General features: G+C 40.8%; 2 protein-coding genes across 4 annotated transcripts in view; both read left to right on the top strand.

Annotated features, from left to right (window-relative positions):
* The window catches only part of agbl4 (AGBL carboxypeptidase 4), a 344,683-nt gene that overhangs the window by 261,423 nt on the left and 65,848 nt on the right, over window positions 1–17,412 (top strand). The gene's annotated exons all lie outside the window — the stretch shown is intronic.
* bend5 (BEN domain containing 5) lies at window positions 1,562–16,459 on the top strand. Of its 3 annotated transcripts, XM_082525176.1 has the most exons (7): window positions 1,562–1,697; window positions 1,821–1,879; window positions 2,965–3,095; window positions 4,124–4,592; window positions 6,410–6,558; window positions 9,460–9,673; window positions 9,852–16,459. In XM_082525176.1, the coding sequence occupies exons 3-7, from the start codon at window positions 3,006–3,008 to the stop codon at window positions 10,046–10,048; spliced, it is 1,119 nt and encodes a 372-aa protein (XP_082381302.1). In that variant the 5' UTR covers window positions 1,562–1,697; window positions 1,821–1,879; window positions 2,965–3,005; the 3' UTR covers window positions 10,049–16,459. The 3 variants fall into 3 exon arrangements, with proteins under 3 accessions (XP_082381302.1, XP_082381301.1, XP_082381303.1); XM_082525175.1 differs by having other exon boundaries at window positions 1,562–1,879; XM_082525177.1 differs by lacking the exons at window positions 1,562–1,697; window positions 1,821–1,879 and adding an exon at window positions 1,924–2,118.

Raw genomic sequence — 17,412 nt, 5'->3', positions numbered from 1 at the left:
AAAACACCTGTGTAGGTTGACCGTGGTAGTTTGTGCTTTTATATATTTAGAACTAAATCAATACGGTGTTGTACATTTATTGGGTCTGCAATATATTGGTAATTGAGACTGGCAACAGTTACAATAAATCTTATTACACCAGTCAGAAACATGACACACATACCGCAAATTCTCAATTATTGATCTCATGTTTTAAACCAGTCTTTAGTGGATTGCTGCATTTGTGTCCTGTTTTATTACTGCTGCACATCTATTTCTTGTGTTTACAGTATTTAAGGTATGCTCATCGTTTCTCTGAACGTACTGCAATCTCTGGGGCACCTTTGTTGAAAAAATTGTTTACATTTTCATTTAGCTTCTCCAGGCAGCAGGAATGATATCGTGAGGTTTTAAACACTGGTGATGCTCCAGAAACTGACCCGCCTTATGCTGAAGGGCCCAGCTTTAAGGACGGGAGAGCCACTGAACAGAAGCTCAGATTAACAATAATCCCTTGTTCAACTTGTTGAGAACTTGCTCAAATCTCTCGTCTATCACTCCCATTCCTGTTTTATTTTGCCGGGTGTGCCAGACTGCTCCACTTAGTGTAGACACGCAAGATACCTCTGCCTCAGCCTCAGCCTTCTAAATAACTGTCGGTCCATTCGCTTTAAAATGTGGAAGAATTCAGCTTTTGTAAATGTATAAGGAATGTGTTCAGCTTTGACAGTTCAGCTTATGGATTCTTCACAGAAAAGTGAAACGAGCTGGTCTCTCAAATCAATAACTGGCAGATGTAACTCTGCACTGAAAAGAGTTTCAAGTGCTGCTCCAATAACTGCAACAAAATGAGAGGCGACGTAATATGTTTTTCAGAGTTATTGTCGTTTCTTTGTTTGTTTGGAAATGTTCTTGTATACATCAACAGACTCAGGGACGGGTCACACAGGAGAGTGAACAAACATCACGGGGAAGCTGGCATTTGAAAGAGGCCTAATCACAACTAAACTAAATGCCTGAAACTATGAAATGAAATATCAGACGTGTGTGTGTGTGAGGGGGGGGAGCCTCTATATAGTTCTGCATCAGTTACTTTTCAATTACAGCAGCCCAAGCAGAACGAAATTGTTAGTGTCATTTATCGACTGTGGTGCCCTCCATTAGAGTACCAACTGAGAGAAATCCATCCTGTTGTATAACCACCTGGCTGTCTTACAATAACAAAGAGTTCATTTCTGTCAGCTGGCCTTAAGTGTTTTGGGTGTTATACAAGGAACAGATGAGAAGTATACACCAGGAAACGCAGGAAAGCACACAGAGACCAATAAAGTCTAACCAAGCAGGTAATCATCTTGATGGCTTTTCTGAAACAGTTAGAAGACAGAGTGAAATACCAGAGGTGCCTAAATGAATGAGATGACAAATCATAAAAAGTTACAAATATTTTAAATATAAATATTTATTTGAGCAATTTTAAAATTAATAAAAAAAATTTTGTTGCTTTTGAATACCTTCGCACCCGAGCACTTTCTAACAGCACAGTTAAAATCATGTCTATTACTTATGCCTTGATGATCTACCCTGGTGATGTGGACCAGACAAGAGTAGCCGAGCGCAGACAACATCCCCAACCCCCCTATGTGTATATTTTTTTAATACTTTGTGAGGAAAAACTGTCAACCATATCCAAAGTGCAGGACCAAAGAGAAGTAAATAATGTATGCTTTTATTAGATTCTTTGAAGACGATATGTGCTACGCGTTACCCGTTTCAAATGTGGAAGATTTCAGACCTCTGCACAAAACAGATTTTGATAATCAGAAGGTGTATCTGGTTCACAGAACTGAAGAGAATGGCAGCGCAGGCCAGCCGTGCGAAGCACAGATCCTTGCCCTTGCAGGTAAGTTGTCCTCCTAACGGAGGAGATTTTGTCTTTTTTAACGCTTCTTTTCGCCGTCTGACCAAGTAACGCTGATGTGCGCGAAACTCAGGAATGTGTCAAACCAAGTGTTTTCTTTTTCCTTTTTTTGACCCGATCTGTCAGGACGTGATCAGCTGGAATCTGACACCGATAGCAACAACAACGTCCTCGGCTGTGGCTAGCTAGATATGCTAGTTAGATATGCTAAGATAAGTTTGGTATGTAGTCATACCTTGTTGTCGGTGTTTTATATGTTCTTTACACTTACTGCGCCGTGTCTCTTAAGTTACCCCTCTTGTTTGGGTTGGGTAGTATTGGTTGTGTCGCTAAATACGTGGCATGTAACGTTAGCGACTCACAACGGTTGTTTACAACACGAAGCTAACGCTTGCTAGCTTGCTTGGTTTGTATTCGTTCCGTGTTAGCATGCTACTGCCGACGTACAGACGCAAGGCTGTCACCGTATTATAAACATATTTGACAGCCGGTGACTGATCTGTCATTATTTTTGAGGCTCTCAAATGTAGTTGAGATGCCAATCCGGCGGCTTTGGTGGGCTGCAGTCTGCATGTTAGCTTTCTTATCGGCAGATTCGTGCCACAGAGGGGTTGCGGTGCTGCAGTCGTTGCAGACTACATACAGCAACCTGTCAGTAACATGTCAGCATCGCAGCCGTTTCATGTAGGTTTATCGTGCAAATGTGATGAAGTGTGCAGGTGAAATGCTTTTGCTCGTGTTTATTTGGAGTTGTAGAAATGTTTGCTCACGGTCGTTTTCTATGCACGATCTTTAGCTACATCACTAATCCCCGAGTCTGATCTGTCTGAGCTGGGAGATCGGTACAATGTCGCCAGCCCAGGACCATTTGTACCGCAGTCCTCTGACATGCTTACATTCCTACCTCATTTAATGCTAAAGTCGCCTTGATGAGGCAGAATGGAGAGGCTAACCAATACAGATGAGAGCACTTCCGTAGATACTTTGAAAAGCATACTTTGAAAATTCATGCAACTTTTTAGGGACTTTTACGAGTTTATTCTTGCTTCTATTTCCGGGGCTCACAGATACAGTAGAAGAATTTGAAGACAGTATAACACAAAAGAAGATGAAAATTCCCAAGATGTCCACGAAGAATTCAGGAAACTCCATCGAGAACAATTTTGGAGAGGAAAGAATGCCACTCAGGCATAAAAAGGTAGGAAGATCAGAGGTACACTGTGGTTGTTGGGCATTGCAGCAAACATATGTGTCTGCTGCAATGCACACATATTGCATCATTTATACCGTCAATCATGTATAAATGATCTAAATCAAAAGGTGTTTAGACTTGTTTATGTTAGTAGTATCATGATAGTCTATCACACTGGGTCCGTGACATGCATTTGAGTATACTTTACATTAAAACTAATTGCATTAAATGTCATCTTTCAAATAGAAAAATTACTCAAGCTTTGCCTTTTACTGTGTCAGAGAAAACCCAAAAAAGTTAAGTAGTGAAAAAAGGCCACATCAACACTCCAAGTATGGGAGCATGTATAACTTCACATGTAAATTTTTTGCAGCAATGCTCTGATATCTAAATATATCTATCAATGATACGTCACATTTTCATAAACTTGGCTGACACCCCAAATCCCCCACACTATTTTTACCATATGCTGGATTAACACAAATTCAGCACTCTGGACAGCTGCCCTTTCACAGACAAATCCTCTGAGCGGCTCATCAAAGAACTCTGTGACTCCTGTCCTCCCATTTCCTATTGAGATTCGCATGTCAAAACAAACAGTTTGAAGTCTGCCTGTCGTGTCATTTCAGACAGATTTGTGGTTTTACGTAATATTTTTCTTCTGTTTTGAGTGGCGTCAGTCATATATTTAGTCAGAGTCACAGCAAAGGATTTTACACAATACTATCTTGATGCATGCTCAATCGTCTGGGTAAGAAAATCCCAGAAAATAAATTATGTTCTTCTGGATGCAGCGTTTTCAAAGTTGAGACTGAAGAAGTTGATTGGATGATTGATGAAGTGTGTCTCCTAATGGCAACACTATGTCCGGATGAACAGAATCGACTTTGTGGGAATACTTGTACATATGAATAAATATTTTAACAGGCCTAACACCAGAGTTCTCAATGTCCATGACATATTTTTTTAAATATAGGTCAGATTTCATTTTGCCCACCTATGTCGTCTCCAAATTGAGTTCTTACTCTCCTCAGGCCCTGTCACAGGACCATGGACGCCCCCTTTCTAACTCATCCAAAAGCCTAGCGGCGGTAGTGGCTCGCCTAGAGAGAAATGCAGCCAGCTCTTGTATGGAGGGCGAGGAGGACCTGGATGAGGACCGGCTGGCTGAGGTGGGAGAGGATGCAGATGACGAAGATGATGATATGGAGGCAGAGCATCAGCGACATCATCAACAGCAGCATTTGGCGGTGGACACGGATTGTGTGCCTGAGGTGGCTGCCGCTGTTGTTCCCAGAGTTCTGTACGAGGAGCTGGTTCACAGCTATAGGCAGCAGGAGGAGGAGATGAGGAGGCTACAGCAGGAGTTGGAGAGAACCCGCAGACAGTTGGTGCAGCAAGCCAAGAAGCTCAAGGAATATGGCAGCTTGCTGACAGAAGTCAAAGAACTGAGGGACTTCAACAGGAGACTGCAAGACGTACTTCTCATGAGACTGGGCAGCGGTGAGAGACCAGTAGCACCCACACACAAGCCAACAAACCAGTTACCAGTACCACAAAGTTGATTAGTGAACTTTAACCTCGTCAGTTGTTAAAGAAAACGTTTATATTTAAAATGAATACATATATAGTAAGGAAACTGACAAGTGAAGTGTTTCTTATACAGAAACATCTGAACAGCAATAAAGTCACAATTTCAGTGGAAGGAGTTTAGCAGCAAGCGTGAGGATAGATATTAAGTTTAGTGTTCACTTTATGTCCACACAGCACAGTAATTTTACCATCTCTCTCCTGACAAGGTCTGGATGACAAATGCAGACAATAATTTTTTTTTTTGCAATTATGTGCAAAAAAAAAAAAAAAGTGTAAAGATGAATGTCTGTGAAGGTTCTCAGGTTCTCTCATCCGGGAAGCTTCTTCAGTTCAGAACTAAAGAAGCTTCTTGGATGGTGATGATGATGATGGCTGAGTGTCAGTCAGTTAATCTGCTTAAGAACTGATTCTTTTATAAAACGAGAGTCCTACCTACTTTATAGGTGTCTTTAAGTTTGATTTTTGTTACTGTATATGGGTGCCATAAATGTGCACATTCTATTATTGTCGCTGTTGCTGCTAGATAAGCCCTTACAATATTAGAGAAAGAACCAGACGATCCTCTTTGAGCAAGAAATTGGTGAGGGCGGGAAGGAAGAACACTCTTTTAACTGGAAGAGAGCTCTGGTTCAGGGAGGGGCAGCTGTCTATTGCGAACAGTTGGATGTGAGGAAAGAGGAAAAGAGAGACGAGGACAAAGCACCGGTGGGAAAACTACGTTTTGATTTCACACAAGGCTTGAACCCCAGTCTGTTGGGTGAGGCTCATGTGACCCATTCATCCAACAGTACCTTGTCCCTCTTTTGCTTCTCCCACCACCCACTAAGTATTTATTATGTCTTTCTCTCACAGTACAAAAGTTCTAAAGTCCAAACAAAGTGATGGTCCTGGACTAATGTTATTTTGATTTAGGAATATTAGACACGCAATTATATCAGATAAGCCTAAAGAAAAGCACTAAGCTTACATTTAAATCAGATACAGTTTGTATAACCCAGTGTCCCATACAGATTGATCATAATTACCATAACAGGACTGGTTTCTGCCAGAATCAGGATAAGATAAAAACTGAAGAAACCTTTGGGGAATGATGTATACATGTGGAGAGAGATTATAATCCAAAGGGATTTTAACAGGTCTATTGCTGAAGTGGTAAATCCAGTACTGGAAGTTGAATAAAATGCACTTTGGTTGTGTGATTAAAAGTGGTGTCATTGCAGTGCACAGTGCTGTACATACTCGAGCTCTGCCAGATGCTGGTCTTAACCTCAGACCCCCTGCAGATCTGAACAGAGGCGCCCAGCTACTGGCTAGACCATCTAATGGACAGGCTAAAGATTAAAGCACCCTGGGGTGCTGTCAGGCAGTGGATGGAGTGCGCTGACCGATATTAAAACTCATCAGCTACATTGGAGCTTAGCGTGGCCAGCCACCAAGCCAGCTTAGTTACTGGGCTAAAATAACTGCCTGTCACAAGGCACAGGCAAGCCTGTGCCCAAGGCGCATAGCAAGCAAACAAGCAGGTGGGCACTGCTCCAGCGGTGAAGGCAAAAAACCCCTCACTACTGTAAGAATTCAGGTGCTAGTAGCTGTTTACACCTAGCATTTTTTCCCTCGTTTCTGCTGTATTTTAGCATGTTTTAGTTTCGCCAAGTTGCGTTAAGTGAAAACAGAGGTTTGTCGTTGCTTTTATCTCCATAATTGTTAACGTCTCCTTTATCTCCTAGAGCCTATGCATGACAATGGCACCCAGACAATCAAGGCTGAAGTGGTTGAACCTATTGTTGAGGCCCAGGAGACGTGCAGAGAAGAAGCCAACACCAGTTCCAGCTACTCACCCTCACCTAGAACAGTATACACCTGCAACGACGGCAAGGTACGTTTCTCCGAACTAAGAATTGCTGCGTATTTAATTGCATTTCCAGTTTTCCATTTTCGCTCCAACTAGTACACGAAGAAAACTTTTATTATTAATTTGTGTAATTTCTTGTCTGTGCTGTTTCATGGCTGCATAAATCTGTCTTTTCGTGCTGACATTAATTCTTTAAAGCAAAGTGAAAACAAGAGGATCTTGTGCACGAAAATTCAAACTGATGTCATAAAAGTGATTGCAAGGCTGTTAGCATAGTCCAGTTAATTTCATATTTTCTAATGTAGGAAAAAGAATTGTTCTTGAAGTTCACTCAGTAGTCAACAGGCCTGTTTTTTCAATTATGTTTGCATATATTTAAGTGAACTTCTAATTTATAGTGTAGAGTAGAAAGGGCACTAAAACTCTGACTATGATGGTATCTTAATAACCAATTTTGAGAGCTTCGAATCATTTGGTCCCCTTTCATTTTTCCTTGTGGGTGGCTGTGAACAGTATCCTGATTTTACAGGAAGTGCTGCGTTTCCTCTTAACACCCGTGAATCTGGGAACATGCTGTCATTGTTGATCAGTCCTTTCCCCTAGCTGCCTTACCCTTGCAGGTAAACAAGGTTGAGAAGATTATTATTGTTCCTGCAAGCGCAGCCAGCATCGTCGGTGTTTATTAGCCTGTTAGGGTTCTTTACTGCCCCCACTGCTGTAACTCAACCAGCGTCCTGTCGCTGATGACAGGGGGGGAATTGGTAGTACAAGCTCTGGGGCCTGCAGCCACTTCAAGCGTGAAGAACACTTGCAAATTAGAACTGTCCTACATGAGGGACCCCATATTAATTATTTGCACGAGAGGAATTTAAAGTGACTGACAGGTTAACCCTACTGAGAGTGCGCTGGAAAGGGTGGGGAGGGGTCGTGGAAAAAGAAGAAAAAGAAGAGGCTTTTTCTACCTCGAGGGCAGTAAAAAGCTTGTCTGCTGGCCGGGGGCCTAAAGCACATTAGCTGCACAGGGAAAAGCCTTTTGGATGCTAGCCTAAAGACTTTACGGTGATAAGAGAGTAGGGAAGGGAACGAGAGTCACATATGCAGCCCCTCCGGTACAGTAGCTCACCTAGAAGACCAGGGCAGTCTGCCATGGCTGGCAATCAGCTTGAAGTGTTTGGTCCAGGCTTACGCAATGTACAGTGACTGTGTAAAGAGCCACAGCCTAAGTTTGTAATGAAGGTAATCCGTGCTACAAGAAGATAGTGGCCAGAGCTTGTTTACGTATCCTAGAGGGTGAAAGTGACCCTTCTTGGAAAGTTTGATTTAGTCTAAGCGGGAGGTGAAAGCTGAATGTGTCCTGCTATAATTAGCATGTACTCTGTTTGTCTTCACACTACCAGAATTTTACTAGTCTGTACAAAATCGCTGAGATTACACCACAAGACACAAGAAAAAGTAAAGCACCATCAAGCTGCAAACACACACACACATCTTCTTCATTATATTTTGAAAATATTTTGGGGAAATGATTAAGGAAAATCTTAAGTTTTAAAAGTAAGCAGTCATTTAAAATCAGTGAAAGGTTGAAGAAAGCTGTTCCAAAGTTTTTGGACTACAAACTCAAAACAGCAGTCCCCTCTGGATTTAAAATAAGAGCACAGAACAGTTAGGAGACCCTGATCAGATGATCGCAGAGGCCTACTGCTGTCAGTAGCTCAGATATATATGCAGAAGCTTTGCCACGTCGGACTTTATATCATATTAAATTTAAAAAAGGGGTGATGTGTAAGGGCCTGCTAATTTTTGTAAGCAGCCTAGCTACTGCATTTGGGATCAGTTGAAAACAGGCTGAGGAGGATGTATGTTTGTACTAAAAGTTCCAAATCATTGGATGGCAGTAAAGGTTTGATTTTTCTAATGTTTCTTGGATGGAAGAAACACGAGTAGATGAGCTCTGAGATGTGAGGTTTCAAACGCTGGTAAAAATAATAGCAGGTCTTTAGCAGAGGGTTTGATATTGCCGGCGAGCGGCCCGATGTAATGACTGACCTCCTTAGAGAAGTTTTCAGGGCTGAATACAAGAGCCTGATGTCATGATGTTGCCTAGCAACCACCTACCAACGGTCTAAAATAACCAATTTGTAGCATTTATTCACCTATATCACATTATAAAAGCATTGTGTGATTTTTGACTTCATGACAATAGCTTATCATCATATTATATCCACTGTCCACTAATATTATGCATGATATATTATTACATCATGTTGCTTAGCGATGAACCTACCAGTGGGCTAAAAGGACCCATTTATAGCATTTATGCACCTAAAATACATTAGGGACGCCTTTCATTTCACAACAATAATATGTAACTTTTATATTTTTATAATAGTTTTACAAATTTCACAGCTATGGGAAATTTGGGTGAGTTCAATTATACATGCAAGTTTGTTATTTTTACAGAAAAATTATTTTTCTGCCCCAAATCATGAAAGACAGATGTTTCTTTTTTTAAGTTGTCTTCATGCTTTCCCGTTTGTCTTGTTTTTTCTCTTTTGGTCAAGAGCTATGAACATTTCTGTTCAACCATATCTGACTCAAAATCCAATTGCTGTGTCTTCCAAATTCGACCTGTAAAGAGTCACAGTGTAACTGACGTTTGATCCTCGAAGATCTGGGTTATTCCCACTTTTTTCCCCCACAAACAAACAGTTGAATAGATGTGAAGCTGTAATGTTCTTTATCTAAAACACGGATATCTACTTTGTCTTCTGTTGACTAAAAATTAATAAAACTAGTTGAGTGTCACAACAATAAATCCTGACACCGTGCCGGTGACAACATACTGTTTGTTGTATAATGAGCCGTAGATGGAGAAGAAGAAGTTTCCAGTTGTGCCTTTCACAAACCTTTGTTTTACGTCTCTAGGTACACCTTGGTGGTGGGATCTGGGTGGAAGAAGAGAAATGGCACCAGCTGCAGCGGACCCAGGGAGATTCTAAGTTCACAAAGAACCTGGCTGTAATGATCTGGGGCACAGAAACCCTCAAAAACCGCAGTGTCACTGGAGTGGCCACTAAAAAGAAAAAAGATGCCTTGCCTAAACCTCCACTGTCACCCAGCAAGCTGAAGATTGTCAGAGGTAAGACAAACTTTTCCTTTTTCTTTAAAATGTATATTTCAAACGTTTGACAAACCCTTCTTTGGACGAGTTGCAAAAATGTTTTAGTAAAGGTAAATTCTTTAGCCTTAAGGCGAGGCCAAAATGAGCGGCTTTTAATTTGATGTGGTCTGATTACTCACACTCGCTCCTTCCCCAGAGTGTCTCTACGACAGAGTGTCTCAAGAGACAGCCGACAGTGCAGAGATAACGCAGAGATTGTCCAAAGTGAACAAATACATTTGTGAAAAGATAATGGACATCAACAAGTCCATCAAGAATGAGGAGCGGCGGGAGTCCAAGCTGCTCATCAGACAGACAGTCAAGATGGAGAACTTCACCTACGATGGCATATAGTGATCAACTGTCACGCCAGCGCCTTCTGCCCCGCGTGGTCTGCAGGATATTGAGGGGACTTGATATGGGTTGTCGGGGGATGCTGTAACCATTTCAGGAGCGGTCGTATTACTTTGGCACATCGGATTGGTTGTTATTTGAAATGTTAAAACAAAGAGGCCCCTTCGCCCGCCCCTTCGTAAAGAACCATCATCACATTTCTGTGAGCCCGCTTTTCTAATTGGCCAACAGACAGCTTTACCCAGTGGTTAGAAACTGAACATGTGAGCTAGCTTGACATAGGCTGGTGTGAGTGTTTTTATAAGCTTTACAGTGGCATTGGTACAGAGATGCAGATTCTTGAGGTTTGTGCATGTGTGTCAAAAGAGAAATTAGGTGTGATTATTACTTTATTGTTCTGTGTCAGAACATAATTGTTGAGTCCTTGAACTTTTAAAAAGTAAGAGATTATTTCCCTGGGCGAACGAATGATGCTAGTTTGCATTAGAGCTTAGATGCGTGAGAGGTTGACTGTTATGGTGACTACTCAATAACTGCTGGGAGTTGGTGCGGTTGGTACTTACTGCATAGAATGGGACATGAGGGTCTCAAATGCACAAGTCTTAATTAGTAACAGCCATATTTCATTTTGCAGCAGAGATTCTGTTGCTCCTAAAGAGATTAATTATGGGCGTGTGCTCCCACTTAACCGTATAACTTTATTATAAAGACAGCTTACTGAGATTTAATGGGACTCTGTCGAGTCTCTAGAATGCTGTATTTGTTTTTTATGTTTTTTTAATGTTAATCTTTATGAATATTTGCCATCCACGAGGGAGCACAGGAGACGTTTTGATCGGATATCTGTGTGTTACTTTAAGGAAACTTGACTGTTGAGTTGCAGTGGTACAGGCATGTTGAGACCTAGAAAGGCCTTAAATGGATCTGGCAATCACCAGGCACTGATAAGCTCCTGGGTTTTCTAGTATGCTGTGATTGTAAATGTATTGTAAGCTGAAGTCACGACGCTTCATCTGCACTTTGCTGTGAGAATGTACGAGGTGGCCAGGTACTATTTTCTGTGTAGTTCACACCATTAAGTTTGGCTGAGCCGGACCGCTACCCGGATGAAAATCGAGGCACAGCTCTGGTCATCGTCTTGTGGAAGCGGTGTTAGCTACGGGTAAAGCTGTCTGGGATACTATTTTGCTGCTGAAGCTGTCTGGCCCTGCTGAACCCCATAATAACCCCCTCTTGTTTAAGGCACGCCACTGGGGAATTAGAGTAAGGTTGCTCCAGTGACAACTTTCCCTGAGCTATGCCATCAGAACTTTTAAAATTTAGTCTCTTTCTTGTTCTTTCATGTTTTTATTCTCCTCTTCTGTTCTGTGTGTGTGTGTATATCTATGTATACACACACACACTTTCTTTTTTCTTTTTGATCCAAAATGGCTTGGGTGGCAATCTGCAGGCTGGAACTAAACGCTGCAGATTGAAATCTCAACTGTGACCTAGCTGTGGCTAACTGTGAATCTACTGCAGAGCTGCTCATCAAGCCTTTCTCCTCCTCACAGTCTAGATTCTCGTTTGTCTGTTGATTTATTTTTCTGTATCATATCGTCCGTCTCGGTTTTTTGTTATTTCAAAAGTTCAGATCAGCCTTTTCTTAAGCTACTTTATTTCAGTGTACATAAGCAACTCTTTATTATTATTATTATTTTCCACCAAACATTGATATTTCAGTTTGTAGTCTCGTTACAGTTTCAAGCTTCTGGACAAGTTTGGTTTAGCAAATTGATGTTGTAATTCCACGTTACCTATCAATTTCTTGTGTTTCTTTGTACACTTTTTTAATTTTTTTATATGAATTGTTGGCTTTAAGCTTGACGTTGTAATCGAACTTAGATCAGCTGAGTCTACAAACATATGTTTTAAAAAGAAAACAAAAAGTATCCCTCTCTCTTAGCCAAAGCGATCTCTGGAAAATGAGACGAGGCTTTTCTTAACACCCGATTTCAGCCGAGCCTGTACGTTATATTTACTATATCTGTTATTTGGCAAACCTCACTTAGGATCTACCTGATGATCACGCCATAGTATAAAATTCTGTATTGTTAAACCATTGCGCTCCAACGGTTGAGATGCAGTAGTTAGATCAACACAAATCATTTACATTGAATGCACTTTAAATGGGCAAATTCTTCGATCTTAAAGAAATGTTTTTGTGGTATTTGTCCTTTATTTTTATTTTTTTTAATTAAAAACAAACAAACAAACAAACATGTCCTCATAGATTAAGGCCTAACAATCATTGTATTATCATGAAGCACCTTAAGACATTTTTTTATGGTTTATTATGGCAAGAATGAGTTTTGGTACATTTTGATTCATTTGTCAGATTTGCCGCTAACATGCTTGATAGACTTTAGGGCTGCCCCACCCCTCCAGGAGTCGGAACATTCTTGGTCGACCTGAAAAGGAAACACTCACTTTACAGGAAGTGTCAGTCACTCATGGAAACTTTTTTTTTTCTCGCTTTTTTTCACACACAAAATCCAAAGCGTAGGAAGGTGACAGATAAATATTTGTCTGTCAGTCATCAACCTCAAACATTGGTTTTTGTTTCAAATATGCAAGTAGGCGAATGTTGGCCGCTTGGCATGGCCGCCGTCTTTAGACAGCCTGCTTACTGGTGATTGCAGCACAATCAGAATAATTACCTCTTTTGCTGCTGTCTGTAACAGGCAGAACGCTTCGTCCATGAGTTTGTATAATTTTTTTTCTCTGGTATGTAGCACGGTGGTAATGGTGTTACTTACAATGTTCTGTCTCAGCTTTCAAACCACTTTGTCGTGCTTGACAAAACACATTAGAAAATATGTTAAAATATATTTTGGATTAATTAGATCACGGTCACAAAAACTGTTCAGCTAGGAAGATCTTTGGTCAGGGGCAGCCCTAATAGATTTAACAGGTTTCTTTAAAAAAAACTGCATTTCAGTAAGTTAAATTATCTCAATAGTTTAATCTGCAACTCCGTCATGGTCTCGAAAAGGAACGGTTTAAAAGAAAAAAACTTAGTTAGAAAATTGATAACTACTACTATCTGCAAAATGTGATTCGCCAGTATAAAAACTGACCAATGAAATGTGCAAGCTGACTGGAATATGCGCTTTAAACTGATGCTGGTAATGTATAAATATGACTCCTATAGAGATAATAGTGTATTTTTTACAAATGAGTGGTAATTGTGAGCCAAAGTATTGAATGCTGAGATCGAGCTAAAGACGGGGTTTAGAATCAGCAGGGTTTGCACAAACAAAACAAATTTTTAAAAAATGGCCCCGGCCACAGTAACCGAGCGTAAAGCGCCACCTTATAACGGCGATGTGTTATTGATATACTGTTTGAGGGGGTTCCCTAGAAACGTCCCTTTTTCGGTGCCCTCTGATTTCTCGTTTTGTTTTTCCCTGTACAAAGGTTTATGTGCGCTAGGCTGTGCATTTTAAAAGAAAAGATTTCTGCTGTGCAAAGTACCTTTGCTAAAATTCTAAGACATTGTTGTGTATTGTATTTGTGTTTGTTTCTTTGTTGTTTATGCCAAAATGGGAGGGGTGTGGTTAAAATGATGCTTAAAGAAAGACCATTAATAGAGCTATTACATCATCAAAAATGTTAAGGCCTGTTTCCTGGATGGCCATTAAGCCTAATCCTTTAACTAAAACCACCTTCAAAGGATGAAAGCTGTATGGAAGGACTGTATGTTTTTAACCCAGATTTGGCTTAATCTGTAAAGGCAAGGCCGTTCTTTATCAAATGTACCGAGTCACTTGCAGAAGAGCGGTTTGGGTTTTTAGCAGCATATCAGTAACATACTGTACCGTTTTATTCACAAGCAGAGCCACTAATTTTGGCTTTGCGTCACGACACCAGACCAGTCGGTGCTTTCACCGTTACACTTAAGTAGTGATAGGCAGGAAACGTAACCGTGGCGGCTTTGCGATCGTCTTTTTATGCCACCTTTAGTTCTTTTCTCTCCTGACTTTCATGTGGACGATCCTGTCCTCCTCGCTGTTGTTTTGGCTTATGTTGTAAACACCTGTTTAAGCTGCAGAAGGGAAGGAGCTTTGGGTTGCTTTTTGACAGTTTGATTAAGGAAAAAGCGATCTGGTTTTAGCTTCACTGTGCGAAACAAGATAAATGGCTCTGTGCCACTGTTTTCGGAGCTAGGTGTACACGAGACACACGTTTGAGCCACAGATACAGTGTCAGACTTGGTTTAAAATGAGAAAACGGAGAGGAACACATAGTTAGGCCTATATTTTTATTACAGTTATCAGAAAATTTGTATACAATCCACAAACCGGTTCTACTTCATCTAACTTCACCGTCCTACCTCATTGTTACTCTGGTGTTTGTTTGTCAGTGACTGTAAACTATGTGTGTATATTAAAAAAAAAAATCTATAGGAAAAGGTATACCTGGTTACTCTCAACATGTACAGCATATTAAAAACTTGTAAAACACCTCAGTACACAAATATCATTCTTAGGAGGAAATCAGTTTTATTACCTGCTTAAAGATGCTGCTGTAAAGGGGTGTCTGTGTGAGGGGTCGTCTCCGAATATATATCTTCGCTCTTTGCTATGTTGTGCAGTTGATCAGTGGTTGTGTTCTGTCTCTGTATTGCATTCTGAGATTTTTACTGGTTGACGGTGCTACCAGCAAACAGTTCGAAAACTGATCTATCGGACCTCAAATGGTGCTGTTTTTCTATGTTTTTATCGTCATACGGCTATGTTTTATTCAGGTGTGTCAACCGCCACTATCCCCTCAGCTTACTCGAATTCTAAAGCCAAAATATTTCACAAAAATCGATAACCCTGCTTTTACTGTATCAACTATATGCTATCCATCCAAATATTGTAGATAGTGATTATATCCTCAGCTGTGAGTTTCAGAAGTACCTCAGAAGTTGCCGATTTCAAATGGATGCATCTGCTTTTAGCACCTGTTGTCTATCAATTTACATTGTTGCAGTGTATTTTCGGAAATATGCATTTTTACTGATTAGATCAGGTTACACTATAGATAATAGATGATTATTAGCTCACACTCAGATGTCGACGATGTGAAAGTTAGAGGAAGCCACTGTTCACTGGTCGCATGCCACGCAGGAAATCTCAGTCAGACTGGGACGATGGAGTAGAAGAGGTCCTCAGCAAAAAACAAAACCACACGTTAAGTTTGAGTCCATGTTAACCTCAGATTGTGTTCTAGAAGAGGGATGAAATGACAAAATACCCACGTAGAGGAATGTGTCAACTTCTAAAATTTGGACCATGCCAAAAATGCGATCAGGCTATATTCACGAAGACTGTTTTTTGTCGACGTTCCTGTCCTCTTGAATAATTATCTGTGATTCCCCTGTTGCATCGCTTTTTCCCTCACCGTCACTTAAATGTAATTTAAATGTTAAAATTATGCATTTAGTGTAAGAAAGTATTAACGATTGACTTACTGTGAGTAATTATACAAAGTGCATTATATTTTCTTTTACCCTGTACCAATGGAATCTTTTCTGCACCAAAGTGTTTTTCTGTTGTTTTGTTTTTGTTTCTTTTATTGAGAGAAAAGGGTTGTGTCCCTTTTCAGTATGTTTCTATGTTCTTACTGATGGTTATTGTTTTCATTTCCAACCGTGCTGGTGAACATGAAATGTGCTGGTACCTCTCTACTGTGGGAAGAGCATGTGTTCAGATACACAGCAGTCGTTTTCACGGAAGCACTTAAGCCATTCGTTGGACTGTTTTAATAATAGTTCAATTGTAAGCTTTGCTCTGGTCCAGGGTATTGACCCAGGGAGTTTGTGTGTAATTGAATTCCTATGCAGGTGTTGAGTTACTTACCTGGTACCACATCACTGTCGGGTAGAGGGCCAACTGCGGAGATGGAAAACTGGGCCTCGAGATTGAGTTAAAGGGGACAACGGCGACATGACAAATCCATACAGACCTATTAATGACATTTTCATACTTGTATTAAGTGAGCTATACAGGGCTGCTTGGATATCTACCTGTCTGTATTAGGTATAAACGCATTGCAGTGATCATTAGGGAAAGACAGGGTTATTACTGTATGGAGTATTTCCAGTTGGTATGATAATGTGAAAAGAATTTCAAGACTTTTGGAGTTGACACTCCCTCATTATTATAGCCTCCCAGAGGCAACCCTACATTTTCAGAAAATGTTATAAGTATATGCGATAGAGAGTGTACATGTCTTTGCTAAACCGGCCACACCTCTGCTATGCGAGCAAGTCTTTGACGCTTAGCATCCTGTTCTGTGTTTTCTCTTGCTGCATTCAGGAACACCTGTTTAATGTATAGATAAACAGAAATAAAATTGAGACTTTTATTCTATCAGCACAAACCTTGTGTCTGTGGTTTTTTGGGGTTTTTTTTTTTTTTTTTTGTTTGGTTGGCTGGGTTTTTGTTTGTTTTGGTTTTTTTTGCTCATCTTCCTTTGGGGGAAACTGTTAGATAAGACTGAAGAAATGCATCCCCATCCTTGTTACAGCCCTTTCTTCATTTTATATTTATTAATTTTTTTATTTTTTGATGTGAAGAGTTTGTTTTTATGCATGCTAGCAGCATCGCTAAACCAGTTTGGTCCATGCACCCACATAAAATCTGGAAAACTGGAAAGCTCCTTGAGAGGCAGGCCACCTAGACCAAACAAGTTCAAGTATCTTGGGGTGTTATACACAAGCGATGGAAAGGTGGAGCGTGAGCTGGTGAATCATCGGCAGCAATGTGGGCATTATACTGGACTGTTGAGATGGTGATGAGCCAAAAAACCAAAGTTTTCAATTTACCCACTGATTTGGTAAATGGCCTGTATTTGTATAGCACTTATTTATGTTGCATCCCTCACCTATGGTCATGAAATCTGGGTGGTGACTGAAGGAGTCGGCCGAAATGAGTTTCCTCTGAAGGGTGGTTGGGCTCAAACCTCCGGAGGAATCTTGGAGTAGAGCTGCTGCTCCTGCTCATCAAAAGGAGCTAGTTGAGGTGGTTCAGGCATCTGGTTAAGATCCTTCCTGGGGCGACTACCCTTGTAAGTGTTTTGGGTGAGCCAAGAAACTGCTGGAGAGATATTTCCAGTCTGGCCTGGAAATGCCTCAGAATCCCTCGGCAGGATCTGGAAAGTTTGGTTGGGAAGAAGGATGTGGTGAATACCCTGTGATCCCACTTCGTAGAAGAGAAATGGGGAGATAGATAGATGTACTACAGGGTTGGTCCACCGTTGAACCTCAGAACTGCCTTACTTTTCGTGGCATGGATTCAGTTAGATGCTGGAGGGATTCCTCAGAAGCTTTGGTC

This window comes from Aulonocara stuartgranti (assembly GCF_965226115.1).
Source record: "Aulonocara stuartgranti genome assembly, chromosome: 23".
Classification (NCBI taxonomy): domain Eukaryota; kingdom Metazoa; phylum Chordata; class Actinopteri; order Cichliformes; family Cichlidae; genus Aulonocara; species Aulonocara stuartgranti.
Note: the sequence above shows the minus strand (reverse complement) of the source record. Positions and strands in the feature narration are given on the sequence as shown.

What these genes read in the sequence shown, in the direction of transcription:
- bend5 (XM_082525175.1), top strand. Translation starts at nt 1,696, where the DNA reads ATGTATGCTTTTATTAGATTCTTTGAAGACGATATGTGCTACGCGTTA. An exon ending in ACAGATCCTTGCCCTTGCAG is followed by an intron (nt 1,880 to 2,964) that starts GTAAGTTGTCCT and finishes CGGGGCTCACAG; the next exon opens with ATACAGTAGAAGAATTTGAA. An exon ending in CAAGCTGAAGATTGTCAGAG is followed by an intron (nt 9,674 to 9,851) that starts GTAAGACAAACT and finishes CTCCTTCCCCAG; the next exon opens with AGTGTCTCTACGACAGAGTG.